This window comes from Takifugu rubripes, chromosome 13, assembly GCF_901000725.2.
Source record: "Takifugu rubripes chromosome 13, fTakRub1.2, whole genome shotgun sequence".
Classification (NCBI taxonomy): domain Eukaryota; kingdom Metazoa; phylum Chordata; class Actinopteri; order Tetraodontiformes; family Tetraodontidae; genus Takifugu; species Takifugu rubripes.
Window position 1 is genome coordinate 6942895 of NC_042297.1, and position 25256 is coordinate 6968150.

General features: G+C 42.5%; 1 protein-coding gene across 7 annotated transcripts in view; it reads left to right on the top strand.

Annotated features, from left to right (window-relative positions):
* nfatc3a (nuclear factor of activated T cells 3a) overlaps positions 1-25094 on the top strand; it is a 39696-nt gene extending 14602 nt beyond the window's left edge. The window contains exons 3-11 of one of the 7 annotated variants that reach the window (XR_964995.2): positions 338-500; positions 8451-8650; positions 8896-9068; positions 9320-9460; positions 12546-12601; positions 12673-12799; positions 14418-15488; positions 21361-23285; positions 23366-25094. Coding sequence is in view for 3 of the 7 variants with exons in the window: in XM_003969520.3 (XP_003969569.1) it covers positions 338-500; positions 8451-8650; positions 8896-9068; positions 9320-9460; positions 12546-12601; positions 12673-12799; positions 14418-15488; positions 23366-23418 (1984 nt within the window). In the remaining 4 variants the exon portion in view is untranslated. Of the gene's footprint in view, positions 1-337; positions 501-8450; positions 8651-8895; positions 9069-9319; positions 9461-12545; positions 12602-12672; positions 12800-14417; positions 15489-15830 lie in introns of all 7 variants that reach the window. The other 6 variants (XR_003890536.1, XR_003890535.1, XR_964996.2 and 3 more) reach the window with 6 other exon arrangements.
* The last annotated feature ends 162 nt before the right edge of the window (positions 25095-25256 follow it).

Below are 25256 nucleotides of genomic sequence, written 5' to 3' on the forward strand. Positions count from 1 at the left end.
ATGGATGAGATTAGTAGAGAGGACCTTCAGGGACTTTCTGTCTACCGGGGCCACGTATTCTACATGTTGTACTATGGTATAGGCCCAGTTATACGGTTTTGTACTATAGGAGAATCCCACCTTTTAGCTTTGGGTTGTTTTCAGACCACTCAGAGAAGGTTGTTGTCAAATCGCATACCATAATATGCTTTCTTGGTCTGGGAGAAAACACATGTGGAGGTAAAACTGTCTTAGCTTAGTTGAGAGATTTGACAGTTTACAATATAAATAATTCAATTCCACATATTTGATATAATATTTGCTGTTTATCTGAAAGTGGTCTTGTATTTTTTCTCAGGACCTCATCATTGCCCCCACTAGACTGGCCTCTGCCAAACCAGTTTGGCCAGTTTGAGCTGAAGATAGAGGTTCAACCCAAAGCTCACCACCGAGCTCACTATGAAACAGAAGGTAGCCGAGGAGCTGTCAAAGCCTCGTCTGGAGGTCACCCACTTGTCAAGGTAGGGTCACAGCACGGCTGTGGTTTATGGTGGGAGTTGTGTCATCTATCCATCCATTGATCTAATAACTACAGTAGTATATTATATAATACCAGTATATACACACACACACATATATACACATACAAAAGACTCTGAGGTCACTATTATGTACCAGTATGTACAGTGGCCCGGCAACAGGTTTATGTGTATTCTTTCTTTTGTGTGGATTTTGTAACACTTTGGTCTGAATGTGAATAGTGAATTGTCTCAGGTGTGAGTGTGCTAGTGCTGCCTGCCCTTAACTCAAGCCTGATCATCAGGTAAGAGTCACCTTAATCACCTTTTTGCCATTTCAAGGTAGTTTTCAGGTCAAAGGTAATCATACCTTTGCCATTTCAAGGTAGTTTTCAGGTCAAAGGTAATCATACCTTTGACCTGAAAACTACCTTGAAATGGCAAAAAGGTGACCGGAAGATTAATGATTTCATGACACCCCAGATCACTGGGGTGTCATGAAATCATTAATCTCTGGTCATCTGAAATCTTAATAACCCTTAGTGTAAATGCAAAAACATCTTTGTGTTTTATAATATGTTTTCCCCAGCTCTTTAACTTGCCCAGTGAACAAATTACAAACAATTATTTACCACCAAGAAAATAATCACGCTGCTTTAAAAATGTGGACCAGAAAAACATTTCTTCCAGACACCATGTTGATGATGTGAGCAAAATAAACAATACAATACAATTTGCATCCGTAGATGTCACATGTATCCATTTCTGGTAGTCAGATGGCATTTACACAGGCAGAAGTGCTGTCATCACAGCTCAGTCAGCTGAGATCTCATCTGATACCTGCACGAATGCTGCAGCTTCTCAGTGACTGAGCCAAAGATGCAGAGAACTACAGCAGAAGGTTTCAACCTAATTAATATTTCAGCACAGTGACAAGCTGTCTTTGTGTGTCGACAACAGGTTAGCTCCGTCAGCCAGTTCATCAGCTGTACAGCCTGCTGAAGGTTCAACTTTCTACATCCCAATATTCACACAGGGACACAGCAAAAAGCTTTTCCTTAAATACTCACCATTAAGTAACTAAGCATGTTGTGGCAAAAGCCATCCAGTTTATCCTCTGTGTTATCAGCCAATCTAAGTAATCATTTAGCAGACCGCTTAGAAACCTCTTGCCTGGGACAAACTAATCACCATTACTGAGGTAACTCAAGATAATTCACACATTTTTATGCACAGATGGGGCAATAAGCAACAGCTGTATAGTTAAATTCAAGCATTAGCTGTAAGGAAACAGAAGCCACTAATTGGTGCCATTTGTTGCTTTTAAAGCAGTCCCTGTCTCCATGCATTCAGCCACGCAGGCTCCCTGCAGGGCAATCATTAACCATTTCAACCTTAGTTAGAACAAGATTCTATCCTTCCATATGTGACAATGCATAATTTAGATGTCAAATGTTTTCAACCGAGCACTTGCCTCACTTGCCCTCATTTTGCCTCCCTGGAGAACTGTTTCATTTTGGTGTAAGTTGACAGTGACTTTACATTCTTCTAAGAGACACTCAGACTAATATAGACATGTTTTGCTGGTCTGTCTCTGTGCAGAACCATAGTTTCAGCACTTGTCCAGCAGGTCTAACCGCCAGCTTGTTTGCTAAACATGCCTCTTCTATTGTTGCTCCCTATGCAAAGAGCCATCATGCTAAAAATCATTCATTTACCATGTGATGCCATTTTTGCCTCTGCAACATGTAATATGTGGTAAGCTTTCTTCTATTCATTGGTTATTCTATTCATTTTGCTAATGCAGTGATAAACTAATTAAAACTTTAAAATCAGGATTCAGTATTTGAGGAAAAGCTAAAGCCAGGGTCTGATTGTGTTAGAAAGCCTGTGTTGGTTCCCAGGTGCTCTCTACCGTGGGTGTAAACCAAGTTAATCCCCAAGGGCAGAATGACGCTGCTTCTGCTGCACAGTTTCTCTACAGGGCAGACACAGTAACAGTTTATCAATTTCACTTAAAACAATCTTTTCAGAAAATCAAACTGGACATAATCTTTTAAATGGTCACGTGTAGTTGTCGAGAGGACGTGTTTAAAGAGTAACATCTTTGTGGGTGCTTGTTTTACCTGCATTGCCTGCATGCTAATCACTGCTTGGCACCAGGGTGGCGGTGATCCGTGCACCATTAGGTGCTGCACTTCTATTGGTTAGCTCTGGCAGCAGTCACAGTGGGAGACACTATCAAGACGCATGTGTTCTACTTTATAATTGCTATGTTGGAAGCAAATGTGTGATCACTAAATAATTATGCTACTTAAATTTGGAGAACATTATATTGTTTTCTGTCATCTTCTGGTGTTTTTGCTCAAGAAATAATGATTAATAGATTTGAGTGTCTTGTGCCATGTAGGTGCTAATGCGCACCCTGTGTAATCATACAACACCAGTCAACACCTGTCTTTAGGTGGGAATCCCAACAGGTGCTTTACTGGTCAACGACTGCAGCTTCTCTAATATGTTTTGACACTGTGGCACAATAGTGCAAATGCTTAAAACATAAAATGTTAAGTTAAAATGTTTACATTTGTGAGAGCACATCAATCTTTGTTTAAACTATTAAGTTTAACAGTAGATCTGTGGTTTTACATTAAATTAATTTCAAACTCTGCAAGTTGATCTGCATTTGAATTACTAAATATATAAACATGTAACAGAAAACCTTGGAGGCCATGCAGGCAGGCACACCAGTTTAGTCTGACTACACCTTATAGCGCACCATGAAGGCATTGGTTGGATATTGGAAGGCCAGCTGTCTGTTAAAAATGGCACTAACAACAAGGCAAGGTCATAGTGAAGCCTCACAAACAGACTCTAGATGGCTTAATTCACCATCTTATTCTTTTTTAAATCTCTGCATTATGTGAAACATTTCCGAAATTGTTGATCAAACAATCTCTGGGAATTAGTTTTGCTATCGGTAGATGTTCCTTCTGAGCCTGGCTGGCTCTTTTAGCCATTCCTCTGGGGTGAGCTGCAGACCATAATCAGTCCACCTGTTGCTAGGAGACATGTAAGTCCAAAGCCTCTCTGGCTGGCTGAGGTATCCTTGTGCGTATTTAACCAGCTTAATTGAGTGCTGCTGCACCCACACGAATGCAAGGAGCCCCTCTGGTATTAGCTGCTGCCTCAGGCCAACGCTCTTGAATACACTGAAGAAACAGTGAAGAAACTGAGCAGCAAGTAAATAGCACACAAGCAGAATATTGAAGTAGTATTTGAAAGAGAAAGTCATAGAGTCGCCCAACCCAATTCAGGCTTGGATGTATTAGGAGATTCTGATTTTAGTTTTTGAGGATCTTTACTTTAGTAATTCATCAACACATTTTCACGTCCGTCTGTCCATCTGTCTATCCGTACATCTATCTGTCTGTGGTTTTGAACTATACTGAAGCTTCACACTGACCACAATGGAATGATTCCAGCTGCAGAAAACCACTCCAGAATCCACCGTGTAGATGGAATGGAGCTGATGCTGCTTTACCCTAGTAGAGACACACAGGCAAGCAGGTAGACAAGCAGGCAGGCAGGCTGCCAGCCAGCCAGCCAGCCAGCCAGCCAGTCAAGCAGCCAACAGGCAGGCCTGGCAGGCAGGCAGACTGTGTGTTAAGTGTACACATAATAGGGAATGACAGAGACTGGGGGATGTTAAAATAAGGAATAAGAGGAATTGAGCTTGGACCAGTGGATTATGTCCATATACAGTCCTCACGCAGTATACTGCGTAAGTCTGTATATGTGTGTGAGCGTGTGTGTGTTGACCTTGTTTAAACAAACAGTCAACTAGCCCCCTGGCTCTCTCTGCCCTCTCTAGTGTGCCGGGCAAAAATCAAGTGTGTATGTGTTTGTGTATGTCGATAGGTCCTGGCTTATTGTGCCACAGTAACACCAGTGCCAGACAACTTGGCCCACTGATGACCTTGCACACCACTGCTGTCATTTTTACATCTGCTCCACACACATGTTGGACACTTGTGATCTACAAACCCGTTCAAGGACTACCATTGGCGTACACACTTTTTACCACGCGCTCGCACACCTTAAATAAATGACAGCAGCCCCTTGTAAGTGACGCACACATATGTGTGTATGTAGCTGCTCACTTACACACATATGCACAGGCTAAGCATACGCATGCATACACCGAGGAGTCTCACCATGGCAACTGGGGAGCAACATAGGGAAACAACTTGGCAGATCACTCGCTGTAAGAAAGTATCGAGTTACCGCAGCAGGCTGGATCCAACATAGGTGAGAGGAGAGGACAAAGACGGCGAGGAGAGAGGATGACAAGAAATGTACCGAAACAATGGGAAAGGTGGTTCAAAGCAAACCAAAGACAAAATATGAAACACCAAGAGAAACATATTTGGGAAGGGAAGCATGTGAGTCTAATAAGTGGATCAGTGAAACAAATGATGGCCCTTAATAAGTGGAGACTGTATTTATTGGAGCTAAGTGTGTAACTGTAGCCTGTGGTTTTATTTTAGGAGAGAGTGTTCATTCTAAATTCAATCCACAGGCAGAAACAGCAGTTATTTCCAGACTTCAACCAGCACAGGCACGGGGACATGTGACTGGTTTTAATGTCAGCGTAGTTTAATATAAGAACAGATCAGCCTGCTCTTCCTCACTGACCGACCAGCTGGGGTCTCTCTGAACAGACCTAAAGGTGAGGTTAAAAGAGCCCATCCTCCTGTGGCATTTCACACTTAGAGTAGGAGGCTGGTGGAGGGGTGGCTCAGGACTGCAAAAGAAGTCAAGTGCGTGTGTGTGTATGTGTGTGTGTGTGATCCAGTGTCCCCTGTTATCATGTACTTGTTTACATGTGCAGTGGTTTTATATGTGCAGCTGAACCCAGAAGCTAGAAATGGAATCTGGAGTCTGGCTGGACTCTGTGGAGTGTTGGTGGTTTTAGTGTACTCAGAAATAACAATGCCTCATTTTTACTATTAGAGGATTGAAAATAAATTATTTGCTCCAATGATGGAAGTAGATTGAGTTAATTGGAATTGTCTTTATTCTTGTTTTTTAAAAATTCATATGAAATGAAATGCCACAGGAGAAGGCAATTTAAATCAAAGAAGTAGACAGTGCAGACTAAAACAATTCAAACAAGGTCAGTAACCAGATAAACAAAAAGGGGAAGTAGGTTTCATAGTTGTTTGGGGTGTTTGAGGTACAGTTGTTCACACATATTCGCATGCACAGTTACATGCACAACGTGCCAACCATTACATACAAACCAAGTCTGGAAGTTTGCAGGGCCAAGGGTTCTGAAAGACAAAGTCTTTGAAGTGTGATTTGACAACACATTTTAAAGACATCTGTCTTCCCAATATCAACCTGATGATGGGGGAACCTGTCCGCACACGTGGGCATTGTTGGCTGATGCTAGTGTCATCAGGGGGCTGTTGCTGTCTGACTCCGCTGCAGGATCCTCTCCTCAAGGGTCATTTTCCCTGGTCCATGGTAGGAATTGAGCTGGACCCTGAAAAACTCCTGGGTGGGGCTTGAAGTTTCTTGGGTGCTGATTGGCTCTGAGGCTGCAGTACAGCTTACGGATGTCATGATAAACAACTGTCAGTTTGGACATAGATTTTATCGCAAACTGTAGAGGACTAAAAATATCAAAGCACTATGTTGGACAGTCTCAAGCTCTCAAGATCCTGGACAATAAATCAAGATCTTTCTGTCATTACACAAGACTCAATTAACTGAAGCTTCTGAGTTGAAACAATCTGATTATTTTCAAAAACTGCTGCCTGCCTGTCAGTTTAGTGCCACCTCTCTGCAGCCTTCTAGTTATGTTGCGCTTTCTAATTATTGTACCTATGACACCTGTTTGTTTTTATTAATGACTACGGTATTATTGCTGATTCTACAGGGTTAGGTGCTGCATTTACATTTTATTTTTCCATTGTTCATTTAAGTGCATTATATAAGATTAAATTTAAAACAATAGGAAAGCATCTTCTCTTAGAATAATACACCCCTCAGCTCCTTCATGTTTACCTCCTTCCTTGTTGTTTTCTTTGTTATGACATCACGATTACATGGCAATCAAAATTTGCAATGCCTCCAAGGGTACGACCCTACAGTGGAGACACGACCATAAAGGGGGACAGGTGATAAGAATGGTTCCTGCCCCCAGCATTTACGGGGAACTACTGAAGTGGAAATGCACCTTTAGAGGAACTCCTTGCCTGTGTGTGTGTTTTTGTGTGGGTGTATGTGTGTGTGCATGTTTGTGCATGCATGTTGCCCCCACAGTAAAGCTGAAAAACTTAAAGGGTCCAGAGAGAGACAGACCACAAAAGGGGTTAAATGAAATTTATTTGTTTGCATGGTATCATTCATCTGTCTAAGTTAGAACATTTGTTGTCATGTCAACAAGTTTCAGATAGAATTTTTGAGTGTGGCTGCCTCACAGACACCCTCAACCAGATGCTGTTAACTCATTTCATGCTGTCTGGAACACACATGGTGCTGTGAATAAACGTGGTGATTTATGGACACACGTGTGTAAGCGCTCTATAGTGTCTGTCTTTATATATCGACAGTGAACCGACATGCTCACTAAAAACAAGGACACTTTAAAAATAATGGCAGATCCATTCACACCCACTGCATTATTAGCTTTTAGCTTGTTACTAACAAGAGTTATGTAGCTCCTAAGATGTCATGTGGTTTTCAAAATGCAAAGGTGAACCTTTACTCGTTTATCTGGACGCCCCATCAAGCATGTCTGACCACACATACGATAACATGCACATTCTCATCCAGCTGCATCATGCTTCCTTTACAGAGCAGTTAAAACAGATGGAGGATGTGGTCAAGGGGTGTCACCGTACCTCTAGGTTGGAAGTTGCTTTCTCTCTCTCTTTCACTCTCTATCTATCTATCTATCTATCTATCTATCTATCTATCTATCTATCTATCTATCTGTCTGTCTGTCTGTCTGTCTGTCTGTCTGTCTGTCTGTCTGTCTGTCTGTCTGTCTGTCTGTCTGTCCGTCCGTCCGTCCGTCCGTCCGTCCGTCCGTCCATCCATCCATCCATCTTTTTTGGAAGAGCTTCTTCTTCCTCCCACCACATTTTAGCCTTAAATATTGATGGTGTGTAACACTCAGCTAAAAAGGTCAATATGCAGCTGTGGAAGTTAGTCTAGTCCTGAGTGGGCACATGAATGAATGGTCTTGTTCTTCTAAGTTGGCCCTGATGTGCTGCCCTCCATGTGAGCTGGGGGTTTGGGCTGTGTGGGGCAGCACAGTATGTGTGAGTGAGTGAGTGAGTGAGTGAGTGAGTGAGTGAGTGAGTGAGTGAGTGAGTGAGTGAGTGAGTGAGTGAGTGAGTGGAGTGAGTGAGTGAGTGAGTGAGTGAGTGAGTGAGTGAGTGAGTGAGTGAGTGAGTGAGTGAGTGAGTGAGTGAGTGAGTGAGTGAGTGAGTGAGTGTGTGTGTGTGTGTGTGTGTGTGTGAAGACAGATTAAGAGATTAATGAAGCTGCCTCTACTTTATCGGTTCTACCAAACAAGCATTGATGTTCGTGCTGGCATTTTTTCAACCACAATAGAAAAGGCTTCCTGTACCCAGTAGACCTCACAGAATGAGGTCTACTATTTGTGCAACATCATACAACATTTTACATTTGCATACATAAACTTGTTTTTGTTATTATTTTTTTACCCTTTTCTACTGTTTCCTTCTGTCCTGAAATCAGTATTGTCTAGAAATAGGACTAACTTAAAGCCTTACATTTACCATTTTTGTATTGTATACATGTACATGTACCCATCCATAGATATTAAAGGTTTTGGAAGTGTGTTAGCATCTATTATCTAGACTTTGACCTTATTTCTGCACTCTTATTTTGCTGTCTCTGTTTGTCTCACCTCAGCTTATTGGATACAACGAGAAGCCTGTTAACCTGCAGATGTTCATTGGAACAGCAGATGACCGGTACTTGAGGCCACACGCCTTCTACCAGGTGCACCGGATCACTGGAAAAACTGTAGCCACAGCCAGCCAAGAAATATTGGTCTCCTGCACCAAAGTTCTGGAAATTCCACTCTTGCCTGAAAATAACATGTCAGCCAGGTAAGTGCCAGAAGTATTCCATTACTGGAGTTGATCACCATGAAGGTATGCTCTCACTGACCATTGTTATTATTCTTCAGAGTTCTGCCAACTCATACATGGCTTCAATCGTTTCGTTAAAAATCCAAAACTTTGATCAATTGTTATCATGGTACTTGATTAAGATTGAATTCCAGCTCTGCCTCAGTATTTCTTATGTATGTTTGCTGAACCGAATCCAAATGTTTCTGCTCTCTGCCTTGCAGTATTGACTGTGCCGGCATCCTTAAACTGCGAAATTCAGATATTGAGCTTCGAAAAGGGGAGACAGATATAGGACGGAAGAACACGCGTGTCCGTGTGGTGTTTAGAGTGCACATCCCTCAGCCCAATGGGAAGGTGCTGTCGCTGCAGGCTGCCTCTATTCCTGTGGAATGTTGTGAGTGTGTCACACACTCCCAGACATATGTATTCTCACATCCTTGTATGGTACCAACACATAAACCTGCACGCTCCCATTAGCATGTGTGCATTAAGAAAACATTGTAGATTTTTTGCTGAGTTTGTCAGACTGGTGTTGACAAAATAGATATGATGATACATGACGTGTGTCACGTGTCTCCATTCATTCTGCAGCTGACTATCATATACTAAATAACATCTCCAACCATTCTGTTGTTGCTCTCAAAGCCCAGCGTTCAGCTCAGGAGCTCCCCCAGGTTGACAAATCCAGCCTGACCAGCTGTTTAGTTAGTGGAGGAGAAGAGATGGTCATCAGTGGCTCAAACTTCTTCCCAGAGTCCAAGGTCATCTTCCTAGAGAAAGGCCCCGGTAAGTGTGGATACACAGCCGTTCAGCATGGAAGTACTAAAGTTATACCAATAACAAACATAAATACAATGAAATAACATATAATGATAATACCTTGACAACTACTATATATAGACAATATTACTTTGGTTTTGTTTCCATGTTCATTTCTGCTGAGAACCACTCATATAGCTGCTGATGAGTACAAGAGGCTTATTTATAAGATTATTAATCCATCTGGATAAAGGGGATGTAATCTATGTCATAATTGAACATCTAAGTTAGGCATTACCACTTTATTGTTAATTTCAGTGTTATGTGACCTGTCACAGAAGCATTAGTCTGACTCTTAACGTTTCATCTGTTGCTTTACTATCATAATTATATTATGTGACAATATTCAATATTTTAAACATTTTCAGTTTTATTTACAATCATTTATTAATCTGCCTGAGAAATTGTGGTTAAAATTCATGTTGTGTGTGCATGCTTGCTGGTGGGTGTGTGGGTGTGTGTTTGTCAGAGTGTTGGTAGAACGCATGTCATTTTCTCAGCTTCAGCAAGTTCGTTACGACCACAGAAAATTTTATAGAACGCATCACAGATTCATGTCTGCTAGTGATGTTGTTCATGGGCGGACAAGAGGACAACTGGGGCCATGCATTGTCCTAGTATCATTGATTTTACATGCTTTACTTCATTTCACTTTTCATGACTTTATTAATCTTTTAAGGTCACTTTAAGAAGAAATACAAAACTATAAACCACTTTCCATATGTACAAAAGAAAGTGAAACTAAATCATATATTGTTAATAGATGTTGAATAACTATTAGATAGTTTTAAAATAGATACAATTTGTTATTTATTGTCATTATTTACATAATGACATCATTCATATCTATCTATATAAATGAAACCTTACAAGTCTTACAAGTAAAATGGTAAAAACAAACCCAAAAAGGAAGCAAAGAAGGTAAATTTTAGTTTGTATCTGCAATGAATGCTGGATCATATTTGCTTTACAGTAGAAATGCTGTTGAGAGAAAGTGGGAGGTTCTGGATAAATACGGCTTTATTTCTGCAATTTGTGAGGTAGAAGTTGTTTGTATCATTGAACAAAGGCTTGGGCTAAAGAGATCACAAGGTTAAAGTCTTGTGTTGGCTCCCAGCTTGTTTTGCCTTATCTTGTTTTTCTTTTGTGCAGTACCCAATCTAAAGCTCATGTCACAGCTGCACACGTTTGTAGCCAGTCTGTGCCTGCCCGATGTACCTTTGTAATGTATGGCAACAATTTCACACAAATAAGTTTGAGTCCTCTCCACGTGTTGCTCACATAGATACAAATGCAGTACAGAGGACCTTCTTTCAGGTGGACTGGATGAAGTGTGGCCAGAACAAGCAAAACGGATCAAACACGTCACTTTTGGTCGTGTTTTTATGACATCTAGTGGAAACCTCATAGAGGGTGCGTCATGGTTTGGGAGGCAGGCAGGGGCCCCGTGGTGCATGAAGGCAACATTGTGGAAAGAGAAGCAGAAGGAAGGGGCAGATTAATTGATTCTCCTCCTCATGACTAATCCTCCTGTTTTAGTGCAAACAGGCAGCAACTGCAGTTAATAAAGGCAAGCAAAACAAGAACACAAGATATAGGGAAGAGGGAATGGCATCTGTTTAACCAGCAGCTCTGACTCGAGTAACAACAGCAGTTTTTGCTTGACTTGGTGTTTGGTGTAAAAACGCATAAAGTAAAGCATCCACGAAAATATTTCTATTTACAGCTGTTACACAAGATTCTTTTTCCAGTATTTGTACCTTTTCAGGTATAGAACACTTAAAACATATTAGTGAATACATTCTTTGAACTGAAAAGTAAGGTTTTTTGTACCTTTGGCCAGATTTTAGTTTATCCTGGGTTGCTAATTACATTTAAATCAGCACAATTAAAGACATTTAAAGTATGATGTCTGGCTGATCCATGTTATTGGTCCTGCCTGGTATGAGGTTCCTGCTGATGCACGTTGTCTAAACCGAGACTGTGGGTCCTTGCTTCTGCCTGTTGAATGTCAACAAGCTGCACTGTAGTGAGGAGCTTCTGTCAAAGACTTTCAAGGTCATTTGGCACTTTGGAATGACGCACATTTGCACCATTCCCATGCTTCCTGGAAAATCAGGAAAACCTGGAAGAGTAATGAGCAATTTTCCAGTCATAGCAAACTATAAAGGACAAGGTCAAATGTGTCTTGGAAAATATTACAAAAGTGGGAACCCTAACTTGGTTGTATGTATGTAATATACCTTCACAGGAGGGACTAACTTCCATCAGACCCTCGGTGTTCATAGAAAGCTGAATTTTTCTGTTTCATGTCATGTTGACTGTAAGTTAACGTCCTTATGCAGCTCATCTGCACATCAGAGTGGTTTGTTGGCGGAATCCTTTTGTTTTGTCAGAAGGTAAACAAGAGTAGAGTGGATTTCCTCCATGGGAGTGTGATAAAACAAAGTACAAAACAAAGTTGCACCCACACTGTACAACATAGACTTGATGTGTTACTTGATTCCAGAGTTCCAACACACCTAAAGCTTTCACTGTTTTCAGAGCAGCTGCTTTAGTTTAAGCAGCTATTTGAAGATTTTTGGCCAAATATTTATATCCTTCGAAATGAAAAGGGCATCCTCTTTTCATTACAACTCAAGTAAAATAATTACTACATTCCCTTTATAATTATGGGAAGGAATAAACAGAACAGCTTTTCCCTTTAAGGCTTCTGAGTCTTTGAAATGACATAATTCTGACTTGGTTTTCCAGCTTTACTTCTAGTTTCATGTATCACAGTATAAAAAAAAACAACCTCTACCGCAACAAGATTCACTCATATATCCCCAGTTTCCATAGAGCGCCTTCCATAGTATAGCTGTTAAGCTGTCTCAGCTGGAGCTGATGATGCACTTGAAACAAAATGGGGTGTTCGAAGGAGAGCTGATGCTCGCCAGGGACTGTAGCACAAAGAAAGTCTAAAAGTTCTACTTCCATTCTGTTTGTGACAACTGAAATGTAAAGACGTGAGACTCATTCAAATGCGAGTCTTTTGTTGTCTAAATTCTAGATGGACGACCGCAGTGGGAAGTTGAGGCAAAAATCATTCGTGAGAAATCTCAAGGCGTAAGTATTCTGTTTCCATCTTTCCAATGGGTAATATTGAGCTTTGAAATGATGTGGACTGTTTCTCGTAGCCTTGCATGGTGGTGGAGGTGCCTCCCTACCATAGTAAGACAGTGGCCTCAGCTGTGCAGGTGCAGTTTTATGTCTGCAATGGTAAACGAAAAAGGAGCCAATCCCAACGCTTCACCTACCTCTCAGGTAAAACACCCGCAGACAACCAAACCATCATCACTTGCTTCTTTTGCCACTGATGCAAATGTTTAGCCACTCAAAGAGACTAAGACCAGTTAGATTAGAGAGGACGTGTAGTTAAGTGATACTCTCAAGATCTTGTGTGCATTCCTCTGTGTCTGCTGCTTCCTGCTTCCTGCGAGCAGAGACAGTCGTTACATGCTCCCTTGTTGTGCACCTCTCCCGGGGAGCTTGACTAACCCGCTTTCTTTCTTGCATTGCTGTGGTTTTGATGAGGATCCTGCACTAGCAGTAACATCAACACCTGCCAGCTGTTTATTTTGGAAAACCCAACTGCACATTCAAGCCAACTTTGTTTCCTCCTATGCACTGTAGTTGCACGAGGTTTTAGAATGCACATATTTGACTCTGGTAAATCCTTACTATACACAGACCTTGAGGTGTATTTTGGTATAATTATTGTAGCAGAAAGGAAACCGAGCCCCATTAAATTTTAATATCAAAGGATTTGACATGATTTTAGTTAAATTTCTTTCATGCTACTTGATATTGTGGTTGTATTGTCTTCCTTTCTTCAAGACAGTCATACTGAAAATACGGTTGGTGAAATTAATGTCATGTGAGCGTTTTGTGCAACGTATTTAAGCCCAGACTTTTACCGCAGTTATGTGTGTATGTATTCATGCTTTTAAGCTACCTCGTCCTTCCACCCACCAGTGTTTCTGTTTGCAAGTGCACCCACTTATCACATTTAGTTCCTGTTTCACTGATGACAGATCAGGGCGGCCAATCAGACCAAAGCTTTCCAAGTCAGCCATACTGGTCCAATTTCAAGATGAATGTTTGACAGTGCAGGAACGCTTTTAAATGAACAGTTCAGCTATGTTTAATGTGCAGATATTCAGCACCACTTCTCCCTTATCTCTGATATTGAGGCAGGATCGGGTGAGATGGGCCACACTGAGTGAATTTGCTAATTCACATGGTCTGGTTTTGGCTGTGGGGCATTGAGCTCTTCTACCCACACAACATTTCACATGATGGCACCCGGACAGACAACATATGCTCTGTGATTCAGAGCTGGATAAAAATAAAACTCACTGTCACATGGCACCAGATTGGGAAATAGGTTACAGATCGGAATAGCAGCTCTTTCAGTTGTCACAGTTAAAGGAAATGGCCCCATTTAATACCAAGATATTGCTTGGTTGTTATATGTAAAAAAATACTGCACAAGTTCACAAAAATTATCCTAAAATATAAACTCCTTGGTTTATAACCACTGACTACAATGAAGCATTTTAATTTGGGAAAAAGATTAATTTTGAATAAAAAAAATCGATCAAAGAAATCCTAAAAGCAAAGACTTGGGATACTGGTGTGAATTGCCCCCCATTCCCCAGTTTTAATGCCATAGACTGGATGATCCCTGGGGATTGAGAGTGTAAAGTGAGATTAGTGGATAATTGAGGCAGATTTCTAAATTGAGTTGTTTACTATACCTGTCTTTTGGATGATCCTGTAGAACTAATAATGTCTTTATCGTCTTTAACAGAATTTTTATTGTGTCTGGTTCTTTTAAGTTTGTCATCTCTGCCACTTTCTGTTTCTTTCTCCCATTTAGTCATGGTGAAACAGGAGCACAGAGATGAGTTGGACCTTCCTTCAGTACCCCCTATATCGATGCCCCTGGCACATGCTTCCAGTCTGGTGTGCACCCAGCTACCTTCTCCTGAGCAGGCCCACCCATCAGACAGCCTTCTGTCAAGTCCCCCTCGCAGCCTGGCTGCAGGCTCCGGACCTGGCCTGCTACCACTGCAGCCTCCCTGCCCCTCAATGGGCTCCCCATCTTTTCAGCACCTGCCTCATGTACAGGGCCACAGTTTGCAGCACCACCCTGCAGATTGCCACATGACGTTCCATCCAAACTCTGTTCCTGCTCCTGCCAGACCTTCCTATCAGCCTATGCAGCACTGTCACAACCTGTCCTTTAATGGCCAGTCCAACCTTGCCTCTCATAGCTATGAAAGACTGCCCTTTCAGCAAAACCCCAGCTCAGCATCACACCCAATGGCAATGGGAATGGTCTACTCTTCATCCCCTTGCTCATCACCATCTGCACCTTCTACTCCAGGCAGCAATCCTATTGTAGGCTCTCCTCAGAGCCAGCAAAGCCTGCTTAACCCTTCATCACCTCACCTCCACACGCTTGGAGGCTATCACTGCTCCCCAAATCCCACCCAGGTCCCCTCACCAAGTAGCCACCCCCTTGTGGTGCAGCACTCCTCCCAGCTCCAAACAGCTATGAGCTACCACCCAGTAAGTCAAAGGTCAGCCTCCTGCCCCACACCCTCCACTGCTCCTCCACGGATGATCCCCTCTCCTCATTCTGGGCCTTCCTCTCCTCAGCTCCACTCATTGCCCTATCAGTCCCCAACGTCGTCCTCTCCCACATCTGGTGGCAGTCCTCTTGGTGCTCTGCAACAGCAGCATTCAGGACAACCTTCTCCCCAGGGAACAAGCCCAGTTATTGCCAGTCTGTCTCCAGGAGCAGCAGCAGGGCCTCTGGTACATCCCCTGAGCCCACAGGGACCCTTCTCCACAGAGGGAGAGAGGCTGAACATTAAACAGGAACCAGAGGAGCGGGAGCCCACGTTCCGCTCCATCGGTCTACAGGACATCACCCTGGATGACGGTAAAGATGTGCACACATGCACGCACGCACAGCCAATAAGAACACTGTGCATACAGTAAAGTCTTTTTTTAAAATTGGATTTGTTTGTTTGCTGACAGGACATAACAAACATTTTATACATAAAAGTTAACTATTGTGCAGGAGAGATGCAAGCCAAAAAGGCTTATAAAATACCTCCCCTAGGTAAAGTAACATTTATATAGAAATTGGGTACAAAAACTGGGGTACAAAGACAAAAAAAAAACTAGAACTTCAATCTGAAATCAACCTCTAATTAAGCTTTGGTCATCTACATTCTCTATAATGTCTGTTTTTTGTTTGTTTTGTTTTATCACATCCCAGAATGATAAACAGGGATAAACTGATGATAACAGTTGATCAAATCTCCACACTGGTGTAGGAAGAGATAATTGGAACAAGGGATGAAACTGCTCATTCCTCTTTCAGGCAAGTTGTACAGGCAAGTTGTCAAGTAGATCCTACCAGTCTCAGTCAGGATGGTTTTAAATGTCTCTGTCTTAAGCTCTTGGTTTAAGAACAGAGTTGATTGTGTTGACTTCATCAAGCTTCAGCTATAGGAACTCGTGGAGAATTAGCAGGAGATTATTCTATATTTTGTGAAAATGATGTTAACTTAAACATTGTTTTCTGTGTAATAAAAAATCATAGATAATCCTGTGACCAAAGGAACAGCTTTAATCAGCCAAACATCACACACAGAGACTTCAGTCAGTCATGTGCCTGCTGGATTTGTTCCATCTGCCAGGAAGTAAGCTGCAAATCTCTGTCAGTCTGGGCCGTTACACAGTCAACCTAAAGTTGTCCTCTAAAAAGCGCCTCCACAATCACCTTACAAGGAGTCCGAGATTAACAGAACCCTCAGTGCAGATTTGAAACAAAATAACTAATTTCTGAACAAGAAACTGTACTAAAATGTTAACAACTTAGGAAAGTGGTACCTGTGTTTCAGACAGAGAACTACAACAAACTGGTGAAGACAGTAGTACCAGCAGCTCCTTATCCAGCCATCATAATCATGGGAATCATAGCCAGCTGGGCTGAGGAGCCTATGAGGAAACAGGGAAGGACAGCCCCAGCTGAAGGCCATCGGCTCAATCAGAGCAGGCCCCAAAAAACCCTGTCTATTATCATGGCTGTCTCATATTTAAATCATATTTGTACTGCTTCAATTAAGACGTGGACAAAAGCTCACATTTCCTGCCCCTTCAATCAGTCAGTCATTTAAATTGACATCTACATTAGAGAGAATTCACTCAAGGACACATTAACGAATCACCCAGTGACATTTGGGGGGCCACATGGGGCTATCATGTAGCGTCCTGCCCACAGACTAATAGAAGGTGTTTCAGCACTAAAGCAGCATTTGGCCTAGAACCAAACAAGCTGTGCCAGTTTTCTGTCTTCCTGCTGACATTATTCCATATTCCTGTCCCACACTGTCCCTTCCCACAGATGTCAAAAAGGGGTCTGTGAATGAATCACAGTTTTAGTCTGGAACAGGAGTGCACAGGGGGATCAGATTTGTGCAATAATGTGACGAACACAAGATCAATGCATATCCAGTTATGTACAAACAGCAGGATCAGTTGTTGCTTTGTCAAGCTAGTGAAAATCTGATATGTGATTATGATGATAGTCACCATAGTTACCAAGATATTCGTGTGAAGTCCTGTGGTGTGTAAGGAAGGACATACAATAGTCCTAAAGAGGACCCCCTCTGAACCAGCCGCAGGTTTAAGGGTCACTTTTAGCTTCTTTTCTGGCTTCTTTTAGGAGAGAGATGGGACCAAGACAGCAGGTGGTCTTTTGTGATGTTTCTTGATGATGTTTTGACATTGTGTTAGTGTGTGGAACCTGTGAGGTCCTTCACACCACCTGATACATCCAGATAATGGCCACAGAGCGTTACCAAGTCTGGAAAGTACAAAATCACATGAAGTCATATTTGACAGACTGATGTAAAAAACATTTGGATGCATTTGGAGTTTGACTAAATATGGATATTTTTTTTTCTTCACAATTCAATTGATTTGAGTCCAGCATCAAGGTCCATGATGCTGCTGACAGTGTTGATCTGGATGGATGCAGGAGTTCCATAATCAGCATATGTCCTTAGTACATACACACTTGTTAGTCCAAGTGGCAATTTGAGATTAGATCTAAATAAATTTCATCGAAATTTTATCAGTTGACTTATAAAATCTGGACATTGTAGATGAGAATCAGAGCAGCTGTATGTGCACCATAAAAAAGCAAACAAAGAGGACTCTTTAGCACATTCAGGAGAAGCCATTAACCACCATTTTGACAGTTTTCTCTCCTTTGTTAACATGTCTGGTTTTGTGCTCTATGCCATATTTAAATCAAGCTCCTAAAGTGTTGGAGTTAATAAACAGCCTGACACAGCAGCAGTGAGGAGGTGTGATATGTGCGTTTGCAAGGGTCGGCCTCATTAGCACAGAACCATTGTCAATAAGTCATGTATGAAGGCCCAATGAGCACGTCTTATGCACGCCCTCACACACGCTATCCCACAGTGAACTTGTGTAGGAGAGCCTGATGACAAGCGTTGCTTCTCTATAATGTTTGTCCCTTTATAAATGATGAGTGCACTCACAATGCAGAGGGTGGAGGAGCCCTCCGAAGGTAGGATCCTGCTCCTGACCAAAAAAGTGTGAGAAAACTCTGTGAGTGACAGGGTTTAGCTGGGAATGTAAGCTCCCCTTTAGGCCTGTTACTAAAAATAGCTTTTTGTGCAAGCCCGGCTCTGTAGGCCGTGTTGTGAAGTTTACAGCCAGCTCATTTTTAGGAGGTCACAGCTCACTTTCTAAAGTAGACCACAGACTGAGTGATCATGATAGACACACATATAAACAACAGCTCAACTAATGGCTGCTCAAAAAAGATAAAACACTCAGGCTGCCAGGAGTATTCTTTACACTGCTACATGTGCTTCCTGTTGGCTACTCTGCTTCCTGTGTATGTGGGGGTGTGTATTAGCTTTTCTGAATATACATTTCACATGCAAACTGAGGACATTATGGCTGTCATCAGGCCTGGGAGCTGGGGAAAGCACTATGTCAGTGGAAGCTAAAGGTACAAATGGGTGTAGGGTCCCCCAGTCAAGAATGAGTGTTTCTTCACTCAGCATTGTAAATAACATGTTTTAAACAGATTGTTTTAGGTCACAATTAGCATAGCATAGTTAGCATAGCTTTGGCTATGGAAACGTGAGAAAAACCTTTAGGTCATCTGGAGTTAAAAAGGGCTTCATTATAGCACATGCAGACGCATGGACATCAGCAGATATCGAGTCCTTCAGCACACATACGGACAACAGTCGTCAGTAATTTTGCAGCCACAGTAAATAGAAAGAACTGACTGTTTTCATAGTAACTTAATAAGTTCAGGTTTGCTGTAGCCCTTTTATACTGTATGTGTGTCTTTCTGTAAACACTATAGTAGCTTAAAGACTGACCTTGATGATGATGATGATGACGATGATGATGATTAGCTGTGATTAGCGCTGCTGAACATTTAACTAATTTATCAGCACAGGATGATCCGTTTATTGACAGCTCATTTTTCTGGAATGCTTGTTGATGGTCCACAGAAAAGGCTAATGGAGAGGGTTAGTGGTTATGGTTCAGGGATACTGGTTAGAGGTCAGAGATAGGGATCAGGGTTAGCAGTCAGGGTTAGGGTTAACTCCTAACAGCTGTGGGAGGTAACACAGCACACCAATGACATCAAATACCTACATTATTGTCCTCTGCACGTCAGCACACGTACAGGACAGTAGTGTACAGTTTAGTGAACTCTGTCTGTCTTCAGTCAGGACAGTGAAATCAGAGATATGTCTTCTATATTTCTTTGGGAATGTCACTGTGACATCTGGTTTAACTGGTTTAAGATTGAGGCGTGCAGCATCTGAAGAGAGTTTCTTGCCTTATTCCACCCAGAGATAAGAACGCAGAACTGCCTAGAAGGTTCATTTAGGAAGATGCTGTCAGGAATGTGACCCTTCAAAGAGTACAGCCTATGGGAAATATATTAGCTGATGGGGCCTCTTGACCACAAACAGTCATTTCCTGAAGCTTGGCAACCTTTGGTAAAAGCCCACCCCCGTAAATACCAGCAGCAACTGGTGGTGGCGGCTAACAGCTGCTCCTCACTGGTTCCTCTCAGCATGTGCAGATAAGACCAGCATCAACCGAGTAGGGCAAAAGTGGAATTTCATTTCCTGTAGTAGATTTCATCTCTTTAACACCCCAAACATCTTATGAGTTCATATGATTTATAAATCCATCTTTATTTCCACACTTTTAGACCATCAGACAAAGTTGTTTTTCACATTATTGGTCCAGACCAGGGGAAAGAATACAGATACACATTTAAGTAAAGTGTGTGTGTTCCAGCCATCAGCTAAGCATGACAATAACAGAGCAGCTCTTGATTTGATGGCATGAGGAGAAGAACAGAGGAACCCAAACTTTCCATCAGATGCTGCTCAATAACAAGCTTTACTGGAACGAGTGAAACCCAACCTGCCCTTTCTCATCTTTCCATTAACTTCTGCTTTTAGAGAGCAGGATGCCGAACTCCTGGCAGGGGCTGCTCCTTGTCCCTGCCAGTGTTGGATGGGGGCTGGAAATCCTTCAGCCAGATGAAAACCACATAATAAAGGCTGAGTTTTGTTGCTGTACGATCAGCCAGTGAAACGGCAGCAGCTCGGCTCTGACTAAAGCAGAGAAGAGTTCCTGGAATTAGTTGTTCTTTTGAAAAAAAAATAGCATTGCTCACATTTGTCCTCAACATGTTTGTGATTAAAGTCTTCAGTTTGGGGGTGTCGTGGCTGATGTCACTATGGAAACATGCAGCATCTGATGCATTTTGCTTGGATGGAGATATTTGAAGGATTTGGACTCACAAAAGAAGGAAAAGGGTCATCTCACATCTGGAAACTGGCTGCATTTGATGGACAGAATATTCGGCTGGTGTCAGCTGATATTGAATTAAGTGTGTTAGCACCCGCTATGATGGCAGATCAGGGCGAGCATGGATCTCTGGTGATCTTCTGGTGATCTCCTTCTCTGAACATTGTCTGCGTGCTGTTTTGTTCCAGGTGGAAGGTGCGAGTCATTTATCGTCAGGTCAAACGGAAAATCCAGCGATGAATCACTGTAAGAAAGTGACGTTTGAATGAGCTTGCACGCTGCTCTGTACCCGCTGCTTCGTGCACGCTCACCCACTCTCAAACACACGTGCAGGTGAGACCCAGCAGCTGGGTTAAGTGAATGTTATGGCAGGGGATGTGCAGGATTCTCCACAGTTTGACTGGGGAGGCTGGTGGTTCTGAGTCGGTTCTTGTGCGTGACACTGCAGAATCCAGCCAGGAAACTCTGAACTTTGATGTTCCTTCTTGTAGACAAACCCTGTTCTTTCCCCTTTCAAAGGTTTTCCACTGTAGCATGTTGTCTTTATTTGCTGGAGCCAACAATCAGTCAGAGAATCATCTAGCTGGGCTCCTCTGCCAGACTCGTGTGTGACAGAGGGGTTATTCTCTTATTGCTTTTCCATTTCCATAGCAGATCTTCTGTTCTGTGTTAGATCTCCTCAGTAGAGCTCTGATCTGAGGACCTGCAGAGACATTGTGACAGGAACAACACTCTTAAGCTCTACAGAAAGGCTGCATATTTTAAAGAATCTAGAGATAAATAAGAGGAGAGTCTTAATTTGTTGTAGGATGTTGGTATGAAGCTGCAGTCTTTGCTCCTGCTGATGTCTCCTGACCTTCAAGATGATGTTTATGTCATGACCCAGCTTTACACACTTAATCCTGCTCCATCAGAAACACAGAAACACAGGTCTAAAGATGAGCAATGAACCTGTACCAGAGCAGTGAAGAGGAACAAGGAGTGGTGGACGCAGCAGCAGACGTGCGTATATTGGAGCAGGGGACCCCCCCTCACAGTCATAAGAAGAGGATCTCCCTCCAGCTCAGCCCTTCAGAGGAGAAGGTGGTGCTGAGTCACCTCCTGCTGAGCCGGACCAGTAAACCTGAGAGCTCCTCTTGACTCAAACCTCTCTCACTTCTGCATTATTGATGTGAGGAACTCCACCTTTAGATGATTAATGGCATCTGAAACGTGTTTCAGTCTTATGCAAAACATAACCTTTCACGCAACCTTCACGCAGAAAATCAATGCCCCTCTGAGAGATAAAGAAAAACAACTTTTTACTTTTTTCATCTTTCCTCCATCTTCAGACCAAGATGGAAATTTACTTTTTAAATTATTTTTTTTTACATCAAGATGTCCAAATTTCCACCCTGCTGAGCCAATAAAACAATGATGTCTCTGACAGATGTTCTGGAGGTTCTTTATTTACAGGAGGAAAAAGAGGTGAATCATGGAACACCAGTCTGGGTTGGCTGTAATCAGCTCAGTGTAAAATGATGGTCTTCTGCTGGTCTTCTAATATTGCTCTGATGGGCTTCTGCTGGTCTTCTGTTGGTGTTTGGCTGCTCATTGCTGAGCTGGGATCTGCCTATGGACTGAGTTTAGCACAGAACATTGTGATTGATCACCTGATTGATTTGGTTCCATCCCTTTGTTGGCTCTCACCAGTTTTGATGCTTTTTTAGTCTTCTCTACATATTTTCTCATTAAACTGACAATTTTTATTTCACCCTCGTGTGCACGTGACAAATATAATCAAGTGTTTAACTTGTAGATAAAGTCATCAACATGTAAATGTTTGCTTAGAGTGTGTGTGTGTGTGTGTGTGTGTGGCTGACATGGGAAAGGAAGAGCCTCCCACGCTAACAGGATGATGTGAGTGATGGTGGCCAGACACAAAGCAAGCAGCAGAAAACACAAATAAAACCGAATGTTCTGCATGAAAAGTGCTGCTCCTGCGTAAACACGCCGGCGAGCAGCTAACAGAGGGGAAGAGCTGTCGCGGCCACACGTGGGCGGAGATGAACGCATGAACGATGACAGGAAGGTAATTATGAAAATGCTAGAGCTGATGGAAGCTACATGCATTGGTTTCTTTAGCTGCACGGACATGTGTGTTGGCAGTTCCCCTGGAGATCTTCCAAGCTGGTCAGAAAGGGCTGTAGCTAAATGGACCTTTTGACCTGCTCAGGTCACCACGCCCACCATCGGCTCCACTGCCAAAATCTTGAAAAGCCTGGAACAAGCAGCAAACACTTGGTCCCGTTTTCCATGAATCCCAAACAAATGAGCACCCTTCTCCATGTTGTCTTGTCTTTGTTGAACCTTGATCGAGTCCACGTCTGCACTTTTTACTCCAACCTCTCATGTCTCCTGAGGTCTGAATGGAGGCACCAGATGTGAAAGGTCTTGTCAATGAGCGGCCCAGCACTGCCATTCACGGGATGCTCTGGACTCCCAGTGAATGTTCCCTACAGGACTGGGTCGCCACTGTCAGCAGGTTCTGGTAAATTAAAGGTCTCTCTAAAGGTGTTTTGCCAGGATCACGGTCTCCGAGGGGCTCAGGGAAGCGGCGCCCTCTGCTGGCGAGATTTTCCTCTGCACGTTGGTGCTTTTTTTGTCGACATGAGTGAAGCTCCAGCCTTTCTGCTCCATCTGTAATTCCAGGTTAACAATTTTGGCAGGATACTATATTACAGCTCTTATTCAAATTGTCTCAGTTTGTTGCAAACCCAGAAAAGAAAGTGAATCATGCAAATCAAAATAAATCAGAGAATGAACCTTTGAAGAAAAAGTTGTTTGTTCTAGTAGAATGGTGAGTGTTTCCTGGCTAAGGTGGATTTGCACTTGAGTGTAAAGGCTCAATTGCATTTTTCTTTGTTTTTCTTTCCACAGTGAATGAAATCATCGGCAGAGACATGTCCCAGTCCCCCAGGGGGGCATCTTAACTAACTCTACACAACATTGACTCTGGACCTGGTCCCTGTGGATCCTGGTCCTGGTGCCTGTCCAGCTGCTGAACCTGCATTAGATGGAGAAGGGAGACCAGAAGAGAAGGGCAACAGTGTAATGAAAGATGGATGGATGAAGCAGCAGCTGTTTTACGGAGCAGCTGGACCATCAGCCCACCCTCACAGAACACGTCAGACAGAACCCACATCTTCATACAGACTCAGAAGACCTCATACTCACAAAGCCTTCAGAAGCAGCATTAGTCAAATGTGGTTTCTTCTGTCTTCTCTCAGAGCTCCAACTCTCAGGACGCTAGCAGACGCTGCAGATCTGCCGAGTTAATGTTCTACGTTCAATGAAAAATGTTTCACAATTGGATTTTTGACACTCGACCGACGGTACAGAAAACACCTCCCACCCTCTTTCTTGTTTCTAATGACAACAGCATTCAGGTCTGGGCTCCTGACAGGAAGTCCATCTAAGACCTGCAACATTCCACACAGTTAAGTAACGGCGCAGAGATCTCCCCTCTTCCTCTTCTTTGCTTCCCAACATTGAAAAGCTGCCTTATTAACAGTATCAGCAGTAGTTAAAGCTTTTCCATCAATTTGGTTGTTGCTGCACAGCTGCCTTTAAGTTTGACTGTTGGATTTTATCTAAAAGCAGATGTGCAAGTAAAACCGAGGGCATTTGACCAAAATCTGTTAAGGGGGCAATGTGTTTGGCCCCTGGGCCACATACTAACATTACTCCAGTGGCACTCGAGTTTCTCTTCAGGCAATAAATTTCCAAACTCTCCATGGGGCTCTTGGGTGCCTTCTCAGCTCTGACAACCAAGTCAACACATGGTTGGACAGGTTAAAAAGTTTTAAACTCATAAAGGCATAAATCCTATATTGCAGTAGTGCCCTCCCCACCAGCAGCACATCTGGGTCAGCGTCGTCCCTGTTTGCAACAATCAATCTCTTCTCTTCGCGCAGTCTCTGTTGCCAGGGACAGGGCGTACTTTTAACATTTTATATTGTGACACACGTGCAGCACCAGTTCAGCAGCAATAATGGCAGGATTGAACAGAGGGATTGTTACTTGTTTCCAGTCAGTCCCAAGTTCAAATCATTATGCTATGCATTAATATTTCGCGTAATGCCTTTGAAAAAAGTTTTTAAAAAAAAGAAAAAAACCTTGATGCCTATAGGACTAGACTTATAGTAAATAGTTTGGTTCTCTCAGCATCCCAGAGTCACGTGTATGTATGTATGTGTGAGAGAATGTGTATGGTTACAGCAGTGATATTTGTAATCACTCGAGCACTCACGTATCCAGGCTATGCAAACATCAGCAAATGTGGGAGAATAAATCAGAGAAATGAGATTATGTTTGTAATATTGTAGCTTATGAACTCCAGGAAACATTCAGACCTGTAAGATTTTAGGAGGCCTTAAACTCTTGTTTGGAACCAGTATGTCTGCGTGTCTGGATGCTGTTCTGGGTTCAGTAGATTTCCCATGACAAAGACATTAAGTCTGTAACTTCTATTATTATTATTCATCTTTCTTTGTCAGGGTTCTGGGTGGGAGGAGGAAGAGGGTTTATATTTGCAGATCAAGCTGGTTCTGCAACTTTAAAGACTCAAGTCAGCAAAAGACAAAAATAAACAAAACCAGCATCCACATTGTGGCTCATGTTCTCTTCTGTTTCAACCAAAGACCGAACAATTTGTTCCCATTTTTGCTGTGGAAAAACAGACAGTACAACTCTATTTTTGATACTTGGTAATGGATGTCATTCCTAAAAGGTTGGGGACATTTGTTAAAGGGAAATACAGGTTTAGCTC